The sequence below is a fragment of the Myotis lucifugus genome, unplaced genomic scaffold (genome assembly GCF_000147115.1).
Source record: "Myotis lucifugus unplaced genomic scaffold, Myoluc2.0 scaffold_276, whole genome shotgun sequence".
NCBI classification, from domain to species: domain Eukaryota; kingdom Metazoa; phylum Chordata; class Mammalia; order Chiroptera; family Vespertilionidae; genus Myotis; species Myotis lucifugus.
The window spans coordinates 1,208,700-1,225,595 of NW_005871324.1; the positions used below are offsets into that span (position 1 = coordinate 1,208,700).

Sequence of the window (16,896 nt, forward strand, 5' to 3'; positions counted from 1 at the left end):
GCCCCTCTGTGTGCTGGGCCAACGAGAAAAAACGAGATGTGGCCAGTTTTGGGATGGACCCCCCACGGTTATGGGAAATTGTAGAAGGAGGGGAGAGGGCTCGTCAGATGTGAGAGAAGACATCTTGGCAGCCAGTGTGAGAGGAGATCAGCAGGGTCAGCAGGTAAGAGATGGCGAGGGGATGAGTTTAGATTGAGGAGGTGGTGACTAAGCAGAGACAGGAGAAGCAGGCATGGGCCTATCAAGTTAAGGGTTATGGGCACAGCCAAGTGTTATGCCAGAAATGCCAGAGGCAGGTCTGGAGTCTGTAGGCACTGGGGGCAGCTGAAGCCACAGGAAATGGATGAAATCACCCAAAGATGAGAGTGGAAATAAGAGGATGAAGCTGGAATCTGAGGAATTTCAAGGAAAGGGGTCTCCTATTAAAACTTGAGTTCTCCTTTTACAGTTAGGAAGCAAGGGATAAAGAGAGGAGGTGACTTATGTATGGACACTGGAACAGACACGTGAAAGATGAAGAGGAGCAAGCGGCAGAAGTGATTTCACAAAGGGGTGCAGGCCCCAGAGGAGGCAGTGGCTTTATGCAGGGCATCAGGGTGAGTCCGGATCAACAGCCAGGATGAAGGAAACCGGAGGAGCCGGAGGAGGCATTTCCCCAGCAGAATGGGGTGTGAGGAGCATCCCAGAAAAGGGGGAGGGCTTGCGAAGACTGAATATTTAGAAATGCCAGTGACCACACATGCTGGGCGACCACACAGACTGGAGAGTAAATATCAAACTCATTACTGGAGTCTGTTGGGGAAGGGAGAGGGGCTTTGAGTTGGTCAGTCATGCTTGTCCTCAGAGGTGTGTGTGTGTGTGTGTGTGTGTGTGTGTGTTTATTAGAGGCCCGGTGCACGACATTCATGCACTCGGAGGGGAGGGGGGTGTTCCTCAGCTCGGCCTGTGCCTTTTAGCAGGACACAGGAGCCCTCAGGGGATGTCTGACAAGCCATCAGTCGGACATCCTTAGCGCTGTCGCAGAGGCGGAGAGGCTCCCACCACCACCGCTGCTGTGCTTGCTAGCCAGCCATCGGCCGGCTTGTGGGCGAGCGAGCGGTGCTCCCCTTGTGGGAGTGCACTGATTACCAGGGGGCAGCTCCTGCATTGAGCGCGTGCCCCATGGTGGTCAGTGCACGTCATAGTAACTGGTCGTTCTGCCGTTCGGTCAATTTGCATATTACCCTTTTATCATATAGGATTGCAAGGTATATAGAACATGTTGCATCAGAGGAAACATGACATACAAATTCTGGGAATAAAATTTGTAGAGGTTTGACCTTTTTCCCCCCTGTCTTTTCTAGACTTCATTTTTACCCTCTAAATCATAAACAAAATGGAGAGGGTGATGTCAAAAGCAAAGCAAGGCCAGGAGAGGCTGTGGGGGAGGCTGCTCAGTAACCTGCATGGTGACACAGGGAGAACTTAGGGAGGGCCAGTTCCCAGGCCCCATCTCTGGAGGCCATGTTCAAGCAGAAGGAAGACTGGTAAGGCAGACTCCATGCTTGCCTAGCAGAGAGGATGAGAGGCTTTGGGAGGTCCCCCTAAGAACAGGATGGTCATTTCCTGTAACACACCTTGCTTTCTGCTGAACAACAGGGCAAGTGTGGGTGGGCATATACTGGGAAGGAGATGCAGGTGCTGAGAGCCCTGGCAGGGAAAGCGAGGCTGCAGGGACAAGGGGAGGTGCTGGACAGCAGGCCAGCCCTTCCAGGGCATGTGGGGCTCAGAAAAGGAAGAGGAGCACAAGCACATTGGATGCTGCAAGACACGCTCCCTGGGGTCACTGACCACTGATGCTCCAAGGGTGTGAGGGAAGAACAGAAGTCTGAGCATCACATTTGCATGTCTTTCCACATATCCTCTGCCCTCACCCCCTCCTGCTGCCAATCTTGCTGGCCCTCAGGGAACACTCCCTTCAGGGGCTGGGAGCCTGTAATGGGCTGGATGCCTGCTGAGCTGACCTGATCACAGCTCAGGCTAGGAGATGGGGGTGGGGAGGCTGAGGGTCCATCATGTTGACAGGGAACTGGAGGCTAGGGCCTCTTGGATGACCATGGCAGACTGGGAGAAAGGAACGTAGGGAGCCCTAGGCCACTGTACCTCTTCCCCGACTCACAGGCTTTTAGGAGGGTTGTGTTGGGACAGGGATTGAGCTGGGCCCAGGAGAATGGAGGAACCACCAGGGACCTCACCTTCGTTCACAAGGTACCGTGCGTAGAGGAGGAGCCAATGGCGATACTCATGGCTGGACTGCAGGGTGAGTGCTGCTGCCACCTGGTTTTCTAGGTAGGCCAGGGTCGTCTCCTGCTGCACCACGTGAGGCACGGAGAAAAGCCGGGCCGCCTGCCTCCCTGAACTGCAGAAACACATCATGAGGCAGTGGGTACTGTGTGGGCAGGAGGCTGCCACCATGCACCCCAGGGCACCAGCAAGAAGCCAGCAGGGGGGCAGATGCCAGTCTCCACACTGGCCTACCCATCTCCATGTCTCAGCTGCAGAAGTCCTGGATGCTCTGGCACCCCAGTTGTACCCCACTCTGTACCTCCCATTTAGACCCCTAAGGTGACAGACCCCCAACCAAAATACATGAGTGCCCATGACCCGTGGCACCTCAAACTGCATCTGGGCCCTGAAGTAACAGGGCTTGCATCCAGCACCCTGAGAAATTATCTGATGTGGGCCCCAAACTCTTGGCACCTACAGTCTGCCTGTGCTGAGCAGCAGCTGAGCACAGGGGACAGCAGTCAGAGAGCTGGCCTGCGTGGGACTGTACTTGCACAACCCAGTCGCCTCTCCTGGCACTTGGGTTACCTACGTGGAGGCACGGCCCTGGACTATGGCTAAGGGTCCCGAGCACAGCATGGCGTCCTGGGGAGGCAGGCTGCTCCTGAAGTCCGCACACTGGGCCAGGGAGTCTTGCTTGTCAGAAACCAGGTTCCTGGGGAGGCAAAGGCAGGAGCTGAGCTCAGAAAAACCAGGAGGTCCAGCAGGGTAGGCTGGCAGCGAGGCTGCCGAGGAGCAAGCACCACAGACCTGTTACCAGAACACCAGTGAAGGCTGAGGGTCACTGCATTCTCACCACAGGTCTCTCACAGACAGCTTTCATTACAAGGGAACATTCATGACAGGGAAGGTCACTGACAAGGCTCCTGGGGCCAGGAGGCCTACGTGTGAAGTGGTCTAGCCCACGTGGCCCAGCCCTTCGAAGCTTCGAGGAATGCCAGCATCCAGCCTTCATGTGCTTCCACAGCATGCGAGGCAGTCAGCTCTTTACCTGCTCCACACCCTTCCCATCTTTGTGAAAACTTTCTTTACGCATTTTAAAGACAGCCAGGTGCCTTTGTAAACATGCCCAAAATACAGAGGGTCAACATTTTCCTTCTTAAATACCCGGCTTGTTTCCATTATTATAGTAATCACATAATAATACACAACATCTTGCAATATGGAAGAGCAGGCAGCGGGGAGTTTCTTTCTTTCTTTTTTTTTTAAAACTCAGGAAAGACATCTCAGTATGGGATGAATTTGTGCCTGGCAACTCTGAACAGAAAAATGCCACAAGAACTTGGGTCTGAGGGACCAAAAGGTGCAGGCAGAAGAATTTCTCAGAGTGGCTGGTATACAATGCACAGTTAACATGTTGGGGTTGAGATCTCTGATGTAGAAAGGATTTTACAAATATAAAAATGGGCTCCAAATTCCAAATGGGTGGAGGAAAGGTACAGACCACCGCATGTGCTGATGGTGCAACCTTACTAATTTACAAAGTCGAAACCGCTACTGGACTTCAAAAACTGCTATGTGCTGGCGAAGGTATTATGAAGCTGAATCACCGATGCTGATGATGGCTAAGGAAGCCAGGCTGGAAATATATATTTGCAACCATAAGAACTTTCAAATGCCTATTCCAAACAAAGTGATCTCAGCAGACAAAGCAAAGCACCCCTCCACACGGGCTCTGAGAGCAGAGAGGCTGTGGGCCTCTAGCCTCTAACAGGGACAGTAGGGCCTATACAGGTGGGTGTGAGTTCTCTCTCCTCCAGCAGAGAGGAGACCAAGCAGTCATTGTGACCTCTACTCCAGGGCCCAACTCTCAGGAAAAGCCAAGCCAGGCAGGCCTGAGGAGCAAGTACCACATGACCTGTTACCACCTGGGACAGACACTCTCCTCTGGGGCAGGGCCAGGGAAGGGTGGCTTGCTTACCATGTAGAAAGTGACGGATTAAAGCAGTAGGCCTTTCCATCGGACAGGTTCATCACTGGGATTCCATGCTGTGTAAGCAAGATCTGTGACACCGTCATATCACTTCCTGGGGAGACACCATAAGAATGGATTCTGGGTGTGTTCTGATCAGCAAGTGCTTGCACATGCACCGAGGGGAATCTGACCATGGCACCCAGTCCCAGAAACAGGCGCCTTAACGCTGACTCAGCAACTAGGGAGTCTCTTCCCTGTGAGTGCTGTTTTCACCACCACCCACGGGTTCTTTGTCACCACACAGGGAGCCAATGAAATGCGCCCCAGAGACGGTGCATCTCCCTGCAACATAACTGTGACCCCTTGGCACACTGAGTACCTTGGGCTGAGCCAAGAGACTGGCTCTGGCTCTCTGTCTAGGCTGAGTGGAGCCTGGGACTTGAGCTTCCCTGTCCCCTCCCTCATCAGGGCACCAGGGGCAGCCCATCGCCGGTTACCTGCCAGGATAGAGTGTAGAGACTCTTCTTTTACCACAACCACCTGCCTGTGAACATCCCTAGGAGGGAGATAAGAAGCAGCTTACTCTCCAATCTGAGTAAATGCCTGAAAGTGCGCCGCGGTCCTCAGACCCCTGCTCTGTGGTCTCTGTGCACACCCTGCCCCGGCCTCCCCGAGAGGAGCTCTGGGCCACAAGAGGCTTCTGCTCCCCATGAGCCACGTTACTTTCTCCACACGAGGCGATAGCAGAGGGCGCAGGCAACAGAGCTGTGGGGCTCGTCGCTAATGCCATACCAACTGTGGGAGAAGCGTGGTCACACTGTGGCAGCTGAGATCCCATTCTGATGAACCCCACACATTGTGTTTTGGACCCTGGCACATTGTGTTTTGTCATGTGGTTTGCTCTTATAAAAGTGGTAGCAGGGGTAGGCAGCCTGCCCCACTTCCGCTTGCATACCTGCCCCCTCCCCCACACGTACACACACATGTGCGGTGGCCATCACAAGCAGTGTCCAACTGCTTGGGTCTCTTTGCCTGTAAAGACCCCCATGCCAGCAGGGCCCACGGGCATGTCTGCCAGGCGGCTTCCTCCACTGCCTCCCCTGCTCCTGCAGTAAAGAGGAACCTATACAGCCCTATCCTGCCCTGCCTGGAGCCCACCTCACCCCAGGCCTGTCTCTCACCAGACAGATAACGTGGCCGCAGCAGTGAGCGCCATGACGTAGGAGCCTGTGCAATGCAACGTGGAGATTGGGGATGACAGGAGGATGGGAGGGAGGAGGCGGCGACCACAGGTGGAGAACACTGACAGCATCCTCTTTTCACAGGCGACACATACCACATCACTGAGGAGGCAGAGAGGGGATAGGTGTCATGACGACCAGGTGCTGTGGCAGAGGTAGGAGCCCCAAGGCACAGAGCCTTCCTTCTACCTGGGCCTGAGCCTGAGCAGCAGGAGAGGCAGGGAGAGGGCCGGCCAGTAGGACTGGGGGAGGGCGGGACAGCAGGGCTGACAGAACTGAGGTCTCTCATTAGAGACTATGTTCTCCTCCCCCACTAGGCTGCTCAAGCTTTTCCGAATTCACCCTAATGTTAACTTGTGACGGGGGGTGCTTCAGAGGACCACTGATGGTGACCCAGAAAACACACCTCCCTTGTCATATGAGGCCACACAGCGTCCACTCAACAGTCTACTGGCTACAACTAGCTGGACTAGTCCTGAGAAGATCTCTGCCGAGAAAGGCCAGAAGTGTGGGAACGACGGAGTGTGTCTCCATAAGGGACACCAGCTGTGTGCTCAGAAAGCCTTTCTGGCTAGGGTGGGGGTGAATACAGGGACAGCTTCAAAGGATAGAGGCCCAGAAGTCCATTGTGAGACCCTGCGTGACTAACACTGAATTAAGGTCTCCCCTCAAAGTGCAGAATCTGAAAGGGGCTGGGCTGGGAACTCAGGGGGGACAGTCAGAAATCAATCTTGACTTCCTTGGATTAAAATTTGGGATCCAGAGAAAGAACCAGCCCAAGTCAGAGCCAGGCAGAGCTCAGCCTGGGACCTGAGACTTCAGGAGTCTGGCCAGACAAGGGAATCACAACACCTGGGTGAAAATGCTGGCATGGGTGAGCCTCTAGGACTCAGTTTTCCCAGCTGTACCATGGAGATAATGACGCCAACTTCACTGGGTGTTGCAGGGACCGAGAGGATAACCACACACTCAGCCCAGACAAGACCTGCAGTCTCCATGGGAGCTAGCACTTGGGGGGCAGTGCATCTCCTCAAACAGCATCAGCACCACACAACACAACACGTGGTGCTTGCTTTACATGAAATGCTGGGCCAGGTGAAGACCCTCACCCTTACCAGCTACCGGCAGCAGTGAGGATCCGGCTAGTGAGTACCGTCTCCCACTCCTTTCCTTCCCGGTTACACTTCAAGCGGCTCAGCTTCACTCCCCCAACGGCCGTCACTTCATTCTCCACCTCAATGTACATGGAGGGGTCGGAGCTCACCTGAATGGAGGAAAGTAAACACAATGTTCTTTCCGTGTAGCAGAGCAGAGAACTGGTGTTAGAGCTAGAGACTCCAGAGCTTCCTAACCCTACCATCTCCTTTCACAGGGAACATGCAGAGAAGGCATGTGGCTTGTCTAAGAGCACACTGCAAGCGAGGCCCACAGCCAGCTGGACACAGCTGGTGGGGAGACGTGGCTCCTAGCTGAACGTCTTCAGAGATCACAGTGCTTGGTAATAACCGAGGAAAAGTCTAGAAAACCCGAAGTCCTCTCTAGTTTCTTTCGTAGTGAGCCTCTGTCTGCTCATCTGAAACCAACCTCACGGGAGTGTCCCTAGAAGCGCATGCATGGAAGCGCTTAGTTCAGTGCCTGGCTCCACAATGGGCTCAACTTTGTCTTTTGTGTATGGGGAGACGACTGACAATCTGTATGAAAACCAGGCAGAATGGTTGAACAGTTTGCACTTGTGTAGCCACATAAGTGGGTTACCTGGGGCAGAGGGCCATATAGAAACCAAGAAGGGCTCCAAGCAGCACTCAGTGGTGAAACCCCCAGGGGAAGCTGGAGGAGTTTGGGAGAGGGGGTTGTGCTCCTTGCCTCTGCTCATATCAGCAACAAGAACAAAGCATGTGGGTCCCTATTCTTAGGCTCAGAAGGACCTGTGGCAGGAAAGGGCCGACACCCCATGGGGACCAGCCTGGGTTGGGGCCGTGTGCAACCTGTGAGAAATGACCTACATATGGAGTCTGACAGGGTTTCCTATTGATATGCACCTGAGGAACAAAGGGCATGAAGTGACTGGGTGTGCAAAGGTCTGGCATGGGTGCTAGACTAGTGACTACAGGGCCTCTGCATATAAAGGATTATTTACTCTACAATAATATTTAAAAAACTGTGTTTTGAACAAGCACATGGTTAAAAGAGCCCTGATGCAAGCTCTGTGCTGGGCCCAGGAAAATGAACAGGGCCAGTGGGCTGGTTGGGAGGGAGACCACTGCCACACAGTCCGATGGGCAGAGTCTGAGGCTGCTTGGGACCAAGTGTGGAACGAAGGAGGCTTCCGGAAGGGACTCCTGAGACAATTCTGGAAGGAGCTGGCCATTCAGAAGATGGCAGCAGGGACTTTGAGGGCAAAGCCACAGAGAAAGAAGCGTGGTGGTGGGGGGGGCAGGGGCTGAAGGGGTTCCTGGAGAACAGACTAGTAATCTTGCTAAGACTGGTGGTTGCCATGATCAACTACAATTTCCCTCAGAGTATGATGGAGAACCACTGGGCAACAGCCCTGTTTTTGACAATTCAGGGTTTACACTGGGGGTTGGGGAAGGAGTGGGGCTGGGGAGAGAGAGAGAGAGAACACGCTTGTGAGGGAGAGGCAGGGGGCCGGCTCACCTGGAGGGTGAATGCTCTCTGGGGGCCCGGCATGGGCAGCTTCAGTGTAGGCGCTGGTACAGACAAACACACAGTGTCCTTTTCTGCAGTCAGAGCAGCTGGGGACTGCAAGAGCAGAAATGTCCCTGAGCCCCTCCCAGCACTGTCGGGCAGTGTCACGTACAGGCGAGTCACCCAGAGATAAGGCTGGGCCAGTTCCCCAGGTATTCCCACCCACTCTGGGAGGACAGTACAGATGACTGCTCCAGTGATCCCACTTGACAGATGAGGCAGCCGACGCCAAGGGGCTGCTCAAGGACTCTGGGTAGGACAAGAGCAGGTCTGAGGGGGAGTGTGCCTCCATGCTAATCCAGGGGGTGCATGTCTAACCAGCTGTTCCCACACTGATGGGGCACACTGTGCTCTGCAGGGCCTCCCTTCTCCCACTTGGGCACATGCAAGCTCCAGCACTGAACCCAACAAGCGGGCTGGGGAAGCTAGCACAGACCTGCTGGCCTCACCTGGACAGACAGAGACATGGGCATGAGCCGTGAGTCCTTCCGAGGTCGCCCTTTCTTCTTTTTCTCCACTGTTTCCACCTCAAGCTCCAGTTTTCGCTTGGAGAGGGAGGAGGACTTGGCCACAGGAACCTTCTCATCGCTGTCACTGCTGCTCTCCAGGAGGTCCCGGGGCCTCAACTCTTTCACAAGGTTCTGCTCTTTCAACCTGCACAAACACAGATACCCATGGCTTTTTCCATATGATTATTAACTTATAATTATCAATAAAATCCCCCAAAACTGAAACATTAAAAAAGTAGGTGAGGACTTCTTTGGTTTGAACATTCACACAAACTGGGCTCCATTCACACACAGTTATTCTCAGCACATCTCCCACACTGCCCAGCTGCCATGCTGTTGCCCTCTGTCCTTGTGCAGAGCTGCTCTGTCCACCCCCATGCTCCTTCCAGCAACCTTCCCACTTGAAGCAGCCACTCCTTTCTCCTTGAAACTGGGGCTCCCGAGTACAGAGACTGAAGCCTGCTCCCCCAGGGAGGGCAAGCTGCTTGGTAGGAGAGAGGACGCTGCATTGCTGGCCTGAGACTGCACTCACCTGGTCACTCTGAGCCCCACACAGTCACCACCTACCTTTCTACGGCCGTTGGTGTCACACTTGTCAGGACAGGAGCACCAGGCGTGGCTTTGGACCGCTCCGTGAACCGGGAGTCAAACGCTTTCATGGGTTCAATCTTGGATGGGGTTGTTAACACAGAGGGGGATGATGCAGCAGGAGCCGAGGTAGCGTTCACGCTGGGGTGGGGAAGAAGATGGGAGAGCATGTCAAGCACAATTCATCAGGGATTTGGGAGTCTGGGATTTATATTACCTGGAGCCAAGTGAAAGGGGCACAAATATAAAACTTCTAAAAACACAAAAATTTCGAGGTACAATGTACTACTCCTATTTTAAAAATATTTCACATGTTAAAATTCTGGAAGTTTGCCATGGCCAGGTAGCTAGAGCTTGTCCCAATGCACCAAGGTTGTGAGTTCGATCCCCGGTCAGGGCACATACTATAAGCAACCAATGAATGCATAAAAAAGTGGAACAACAAATCAATGTTTCTATCTCTCTAAACCAAATCAATAAATAAAAATGGTAAATATGAAAAAAGTAAACATTTATTAAAAAAATTCTCCAAGTTTGGCTATCGGAGAATGCACTCACATTTGCCCCGCTGCATTGTTCTGAGAGCTTTGGGGGTTAGCACGAGGCCTAGAAAGTGGTTCTTGCAACCCTTTTCTGCTCACCATACGGCCCCATCTCCACAACTTGAATACAGCCACCCACACCACTCCAACCACCAGCTTTTCCCACTTTGACAATGGGTCCGAGGAGAAAAGCCCCATCTGGGGTCCTGAAGCCAGTGTCTATTCCTGGCCTCCAACCTCCTGCCCCGGTGGCCCCTCAATGTAACAATTTCACATTCTTCACTCTCCTCCCAGTGTCCATCCCACAGCCCTTGCCTTCTCCTCCGAGAAAGGAGAGCCCAAGCATGAGCCTGCCAGCTACCCTGTGGTCATCTGCATCCCTCACACTGGTTCCCCAAACCACTGGGCCTCCCAATGACCAAATCCACGGGACTGGACCCGACACCAGATGCCTGGCAGGTATCCTAGATAGCCTCTCCTCCTCTCCAGGGAACTCTAGGACCAACTATTGAAACATTTTGCAAATCTGGGGCTTTCTAACTGGTCAAGCTGTTCCATCTCCTCTTCCCATCTACCCTCACACTTCCCTCAGGCACGGGACACTTGATACTTGGTGATGCCTCCATGACCATGACATCAGAGCCCAGGAAGGAGGAGGCTGTGAACCAATCATATGGAAAAAGCCATGGGTATCTGTGTTTGTGGAGGTTGAAACCAATCAACCTCGAGCCCACACCCCCTACTGGGATCGAGCCCACACAAGACCCTGTCCCCACCGATGGAGAATCACTCTAACAGTAATAGTTTAGCTGGGTGGCAGCAATATTTGGGCACCAGTGCCTCCTGGAGTGATCTAAGGTGCAAGACCAGAGCCTTCTGTGTCTCCATTCTAAGGAGAAGCCCAGGGTATCTGATTCAGCAGCGAAGCCCAGCTTTCCCCCCCTTTACTGACACTCCTCAGGGATTTGGGGTTCTGCTCTTGCTGCTGCCCCCTAACCCTTCCCCTGGGTGCCCTATATGGGCCCTCCAATAACCCTTCCTGAGACCTGCCCAACAAGCCCTCCCCCGCTTTGGATGGCTAGCCATTTCCACACAGGAGACCCGAGGAGCCACCCCTATGCCTCTGTGTTTGCCCCTTTCTCTACCAGCTGATATACTCTCTAGGGACAAGGACCCACCAATCAACCCCATGTGGATGCCTGGGCACTCGCAGTGTGTAACCCAGAGCAGGTACTGGGTAAATGTTCACTGAGTAAATGGCTCCTGGCTCTTATTCATGCTCCTCTGGTTCTTACTGACTTCTAATTTGGTTTCCAGGTAATGGCTGGTGAAGACACAGGCTCCTGGAGCAAACGTAATTCTGAGAGTGAAAGATGACTCTGCCCTAGCACACCAGCACTCTGCCTGAGATGACTGGTGTGGTGATGCTACCAATAATGCAGTGGAGGCTAAGCCACCTCCAGTGCAGACCTGCCAGAAGGTGAGTTGATCCTGTGGCAGGTGACGTGCCCCTGGCTGGTTCCCACCCTTAGGAGCCCAATCCTGGGACTGCTCTTCCCCCAGGATGTGGAGTCCTCACAGCCCTGGGCATCAGACTCAGCTGAATGAAGGCCTCCCTTCCGAGCAGGCCCTCATCTGAAATCCAGCATCTCTTTTCTTTCTTTTTATTGAAGGGGCCATGAAGTGTCCCTGGAACTGTGTCCAAACCCAAACTTTCCCCAGGGACAGGAGGAAGCCTTGGTGCCCACTCACCTGTCCTTATTGACAGAATTGCCCGCAGGCCTGGTGCCGGCTGCTGCCGCAGGTTCCGTGGAAGGCTTTGAGGTGCCGAAGGAGTTGGGGGTACTGGCGTCCAGGGGCAGCAGCTGCGGACTACTATGAGAGGATAGCATGCTGCCTGCCAGGGAGCCTGAGAGTGGGATGCTGTTAAAGAACGCCGTGGAGAAGTCCCTGCGGTCAGAAAGAACAGAGTCAGCCTCAGAAATCAGATACCACATCAAGCACTTTATACAATTCTAAGTCACTTTTTTTCTGGATCCAAAGGTAATTTATTTTCAAAGAAGAAAATTTGCAAAATTACAAAACTAAAATCATTCCATACACTCTGTTTAACTGACTCTAAGTTGAACTGATACTTTATGTACCACTAAGAAAAAACTGTTACCAAATATAATTGTCAGATGCATCCTGATCTGAGAGGTGTTAAAATGTAAAGACATGTGTCTGAGAACTAATGAAATACAGCATCCAGAGTGGACCTCCCTTTTCTTATGGGCTATATGCATGTACCATCATTTACCTAACCAGTCTTTACTGAGGAACAACTGGGCTGGGCTGTCTCCCAGCCTGTTCAGTAATAGACACTGCGGCAACAGGAGGCAAGATACTGCAGTGTTAAGACTGAGGGCCCTGGGCCAAACCAGCCAGGTTTCGCTCCTCTGCCATGCACCAGCTCTGGGACCTTGGGTGCTTCAACCACTCTGTGCTTCAGGTTCCTATCTGCAAAACAGAAAGTGACAGGACCTTCCCCATGGAGTTGCTGTCAGGACTAAAGTTGTTAGTGTAGCAAACACTTAGAACACATAGTAGCTGCTCAAAGATGTCCACCGGTATAACGGTCATCACACCTGCTGTTTCACTTTTCACATGAGATAAATTCCTAGAGGTGGAATTGCAGCAGCCAATGAAATGTTCATTACTGATTTTTGGCAAATAGCTCTAAAGTGCCCTCCTTAGAGGTTTAAATTACAACCTGTCTATAAATGTCTATAACCCACACCCTGACAATTTTATCAAATTTCTTTTAAAAAAATATTTTTATTGATTTCAGAGAGGAAGGGAGAGGGAGAGAGAGATAGAAACATCAATGATGATGAGAGAGAATCATTGATCGGCTGCCTCCTGCACACCCCCTACTGGGATCGAGCCCACAACCCAGGCATGTGCCCTTGACTGGAATTGAACCTGGGACCCTTCAGTCCACAGGCTGACACTCTATCCATTGAGCCAAACTGGCTAGGGCTTATCAAATTTCTTGATAGCAGATAGATGAAAAATAGTATCTTACTATAGTTTTAATTTGCAATTATTTTGATGCAATTATTTTATAAAATTGAAATTTTTTCATATAGAAACACCTGATTTCTTTTTGTGTGAAATGTTTGTTCATATTCATCTACTGCTCCACTTGGTTATTGGTCTTTATTATTGATTTTAAGGCTATAAACATATAAAATAATTCCTTATATGAGCAGAAAATATTTTCCCCCAGAATATAGTGTTTTGATTCTTTATTGTGTAATTTTCTTTGCCAAAAAAATGTTATTTTTGTGTGGTATAAATTTTGTCATTTATAGAAAATACTTTTTTACCTCAGAGATTATGAAAATATTCTTCTATGGACTCTTCTAGAATTTTAAACAAAAAAGTTAAACATTAAAAAAAATCTCTTAGCTGTTCAGATGTTCTCTGAAAATCTCTCAGCTGTTCAGAATTTTAAGTGAGGCAGGGCTCCAATTCTGTTTTTAGAGTATCAAATAGTCCTGACTCCCATTTATTGAAGATACTGATTCACCATGGATGCAAAATATTATCTTTATAAAATTTTCATAAATATCTGAGCCGATTTGTGGGTTTTCTATTGCATACCAATGTTCTATTTTCCACCCCCCCTCACTTGAGGATATTTTTTCCATTGCTTTTCAGAGAGAGTGGAAGGGGGAGGGGGGAGAGAGAGAAAGAGAGAGATCAACTGGTTGCCTCTCATATGTGCCTAGACCGGGGACAGGGAGCGAACCCACAGGCCAGGTACATGCCCTTGACCAGAATTGAACTTGCAACCCTTCGATGTGTGAATCAACACTCTAACCACTGAGTGAAACTGGCCAGGGCTGTTCTATTTTTTTGTTTTGTTTTGTTTTTTGTTAATCCTCACCTGAGGATATTTTTTTCCATTGATTTAAAAAAAATTGATTTTAGAGAGGAAGGAAGGAGAGATAGAAACATCAATGATGAGAGAGAATCATTGATTGGCTGCCTCCTGCATGTCCCACACTAGGGGTTGAGCCCACAACCCGGGCATGTGTCCTGACCAGGAATTGAACCGTGGCCTCCTGGTTCATAGGTCAATGCTCAACCACTGAGCCACACTGGCCAGGCTCCATTGATTTTAAGAGAGAGTGGGAGGAAGGGAGGTATAGAAGGGGGGAGGGGAGAGGTAGAGAGAGAGAGAGAGAGAGACATTGATTGGTTGCCTCCCACATGCATGCACCCCGACTTGGGCCAGGGCTTGAACCTCCAACCCAGGTACATGCCTTTGAACAGGAATCAAACTTGAGATACTTCGTTCCTCAGGCTGATGCTCTAACCACTGGGAATACTGGGCAGGGCCCAGTGTTCTTTGTTTCCATGGGTCAGTACTTTAGTACTTCACTGCTTTAATTTCTGGTAGGGCTAGTCTTCCCTGATTTTTTCAAAAATATTTCAGCTACTCCTATTTCTTTTTCCACTTAAATTCAGAATCAGATTGTCTTATTCAGAAAGCTCCTGTGGTTATTTGTATTGACTCATTTTATATTTACAGACTGAGAGAAATCTGTCATCTTTATGATGTTGTCATCCTAGCTAATACATGGTATGCATTTTGTGTAATTTCTTTGAATTTCCTTTTAGGTCTCTCAGTAGGGTTTAAACTTTTTTCTCATAAATATCTACATTTCTTCTTACATTGAGGTATTGCATTTGTGAAAGTGATTTCTTCTTATCTTCTAAAAGTAGTTGGTGGTACTTGATCTCATCATGTAGGTTGTGTATAGTCACCTTATTTTCTTCTTCGTCTATGGCAGTTTTTCCAGTTGATTCGCTTATAGAGATCAAATCATCTTTAGATAATAATACATTTACCACTTCCTATCCAATTTATTGTTTCTCTTGACTGAGCAAGGATCTCTAGAATGATGTTAAATTATAGTCACAAGAGTAGACATTTTAGTTCTTTAATTTAATTTGAATAAGATAGTTTATCAAGCATCCATCTATTCCTGTTTAAATGAGTTTTAAATAAGAATGATGTTGAATTAAATAAAAATGCCTTTTAAGCATCTCTAGAAATGATCATATCATTTTTGGGATATATTAAAATGTAGAATTAAATTACGTTTTCCAAAATTTGAATTACTTTGCTTTCCCAAAATAAACTTCACTTGGTCATAGGGCATTAACATTTTAACATATTGTAAGGTTCTGTTTGCTATTAAATATTTAGGATTCTGCATTGACATTCAGAAATGAGATTAATCAGTAATTTATTATGTTCTATCTGTCAAGTTTTGATGTAAATATTGTGTTCACTTCAAAGATAAAGATTTTGTAAGCTTTCCTTCCTTTTCTATGCACTAGAATGTTTTCAATAGTATTAGAATGATCTGTTCCTTCAAAGTGTTAGAATTTCCCTTCTTAGTCTGGTGGCTTTTGGCAGATTAACTCTTTGATAGTGTCCTCTATTTCTTCTATAATAACTCATCTGTACAGATTTTCTTCAGTTTGCTAATTTTATTTTCCTCAAAACTCATCCATTTTCAAATTTATTTGCACAGAGTTCAGCAAAGTTTTCATCCTTTTAATTTATTCTTTATTTGTAATTATTTCTCACTTATTTCTACTTTACATATTTGTGCTTTTTTTCTTTCTTGATTAGCTAAGCTGATAATTAGCTATTCTGTTACTACTTGTTTTAATATGGGTATCAGGAGGGCAAAGAAGCCTTGGAGACCAAGAGAATCAGATTCTGGTGCCAGAAAATGAGCCCTATAGCAGAAAGCTGGCTCGAGGCCAGGCAGGAATCCATCTACTCCCTCTGCCCCCTCACAAGGTGAGGCCTGGAGGGATCTACAAAACAAAAATGCCACCACCACCACCACCACCACCACTTCCACGACCCTCACTCCCACAAGTCTCGCAGTGTCATATACTTGGTCTGACTTGGTCCTAATAAAAGGTAGGCAGCCGGTGGCATGGGGAAAAGGCTTGATCAAAGGAAAACCACTCTCTGGGAGGAGCCAGGAAACCGGCACAGGCTCCATTGGGTCAAGTGTCTGTCCTCCAGGGCCTCAGAGGTCAATCAGCACATCGTATGACTAAAGGTCTCTTTAGACTTCTGAGAAGATTTGGAGCAAGCTCATGGATGAACAGTTGCAAAGTGCAGAGGACTACAGTGTGTGGTTGCCCTGAGTAGGCTGACTGCATGAGTATAACCCAGAGTGAACCACTTTTATGGGGGGGGGGGTGTGTCTATTTCTTTCACACTGGGCTTTATCATTCTTTGAATCAACATCCATCATTTTGGGGAGAATGGCCCATATAAAAGCAAGCCTGACAATAGATGCTAAGACACAGCAAATGGTGACTGAGTCCACTTTCCCCCCTCTCTGCCTCCTCAGGGAAATGTGCCTCAGCGCCCATTCTCCACCCAACAGTTCTACTTCTGGGAAGTAGCCTGAAGTAACAGTAACAGGTGAGCTGTTACTCATTTGCAATAAAAAACTACAAGTCCACAGTTAAGGGGCTGGTTAAGTAAATCATGGTGCATTCACAGGCTGGGAACCTGGACAATCAGCAAGGCAATGCTTCAGAGGACTATTTATTAAAATGGATGCAAGGTCACGATATAGGAACACGTCGGGAAAAGACTGGAGATACAGATACCAAAATATTAACATTGATTATATTTGAGAGACTGAATTAAGGTTAAGGTTTATGTCCTTCTTTGGGCCTTTACTATTTTCAATAATAAATATATGTATTACGTTCACAATAAAATTTAAAAAAGAAGGCTATACAAGGGAAAAAAGAAACGGGAAAAAAAATCAGTCCAACTTCTCTACCTCAAGTTTTGTCATGCCCTGGCAAGACGAAGCAGGGTTGGCTGCGTGGACACGCTGACCCTGTGAAGGGGCCCTTGGCTGCTGGCCTGTCACAGGCCCTTCCCAGCCCACCTTCAGCAGAAGTTTGCATAAGGGCTCTGTGAGGAGCACTGGCCTTGGAGGTTGGTGGGAAGCTGGGCCCAACTCTCT

At 49.4% G+C, this 16,896-nt stretch overlaps 1 protein-coding gene across 5 annotated transcripts in view; it reads right to left on the reverse strand.

Annotated features, from left to right (window-relative positions):
- The window catches only part of LOC102434951 (protein HIRA), a 55,312-nt gene that overhangs the window by 7,364 nt on the left and 31,052 nt on the right, over window positions 1-16,896 (reverse strand). For all 5 annotated transcript variants that reach the window (XM_023763175.1, XM_023763174.1, XM_014465038.2 and 2 more), the window contains 10 exons: window positions 11,579-11,776; window positions 9,264-9,425; window positions 8,637-8,841; window positions 8,137-8,241; window positions 6,597-6,745; window positions 5,422-5,583; window positions 4,738-4,796; window positions 4,247-4,352; window positions 2,858-2,980; window positions 2,235-2,398 (listed from right to left, as the gene is read on the reverse strand). In XM_023763175.1, the coding sequence (XP_023618943.1) occupies window positions 2,235-2,398; window positions 2,858-2,980; window positions 4,247-4,352; window positions 4,738-4,796; window positions 5,422-5,583; window positions 6,597-6,745; window positions 8,137-8,241; window positions 8,637-8,841; window positions 9,264-9,425; window positions 11,579-11,776 (1,433 nt within the window). The remainder of the gene's footprint in view (window positions 1-2,234; window positions 2,399-2,857; window positions 2,981-4,246; window positions 4,353-4,737; window positions 4,797-5,421; window positions 5,584-6,596; window positions 6,746-8,136; window positions 8,242-8,636; window positions 8,842-9,263; window positions 9,426-11,578; window positions 11,777-16,896) is intronic.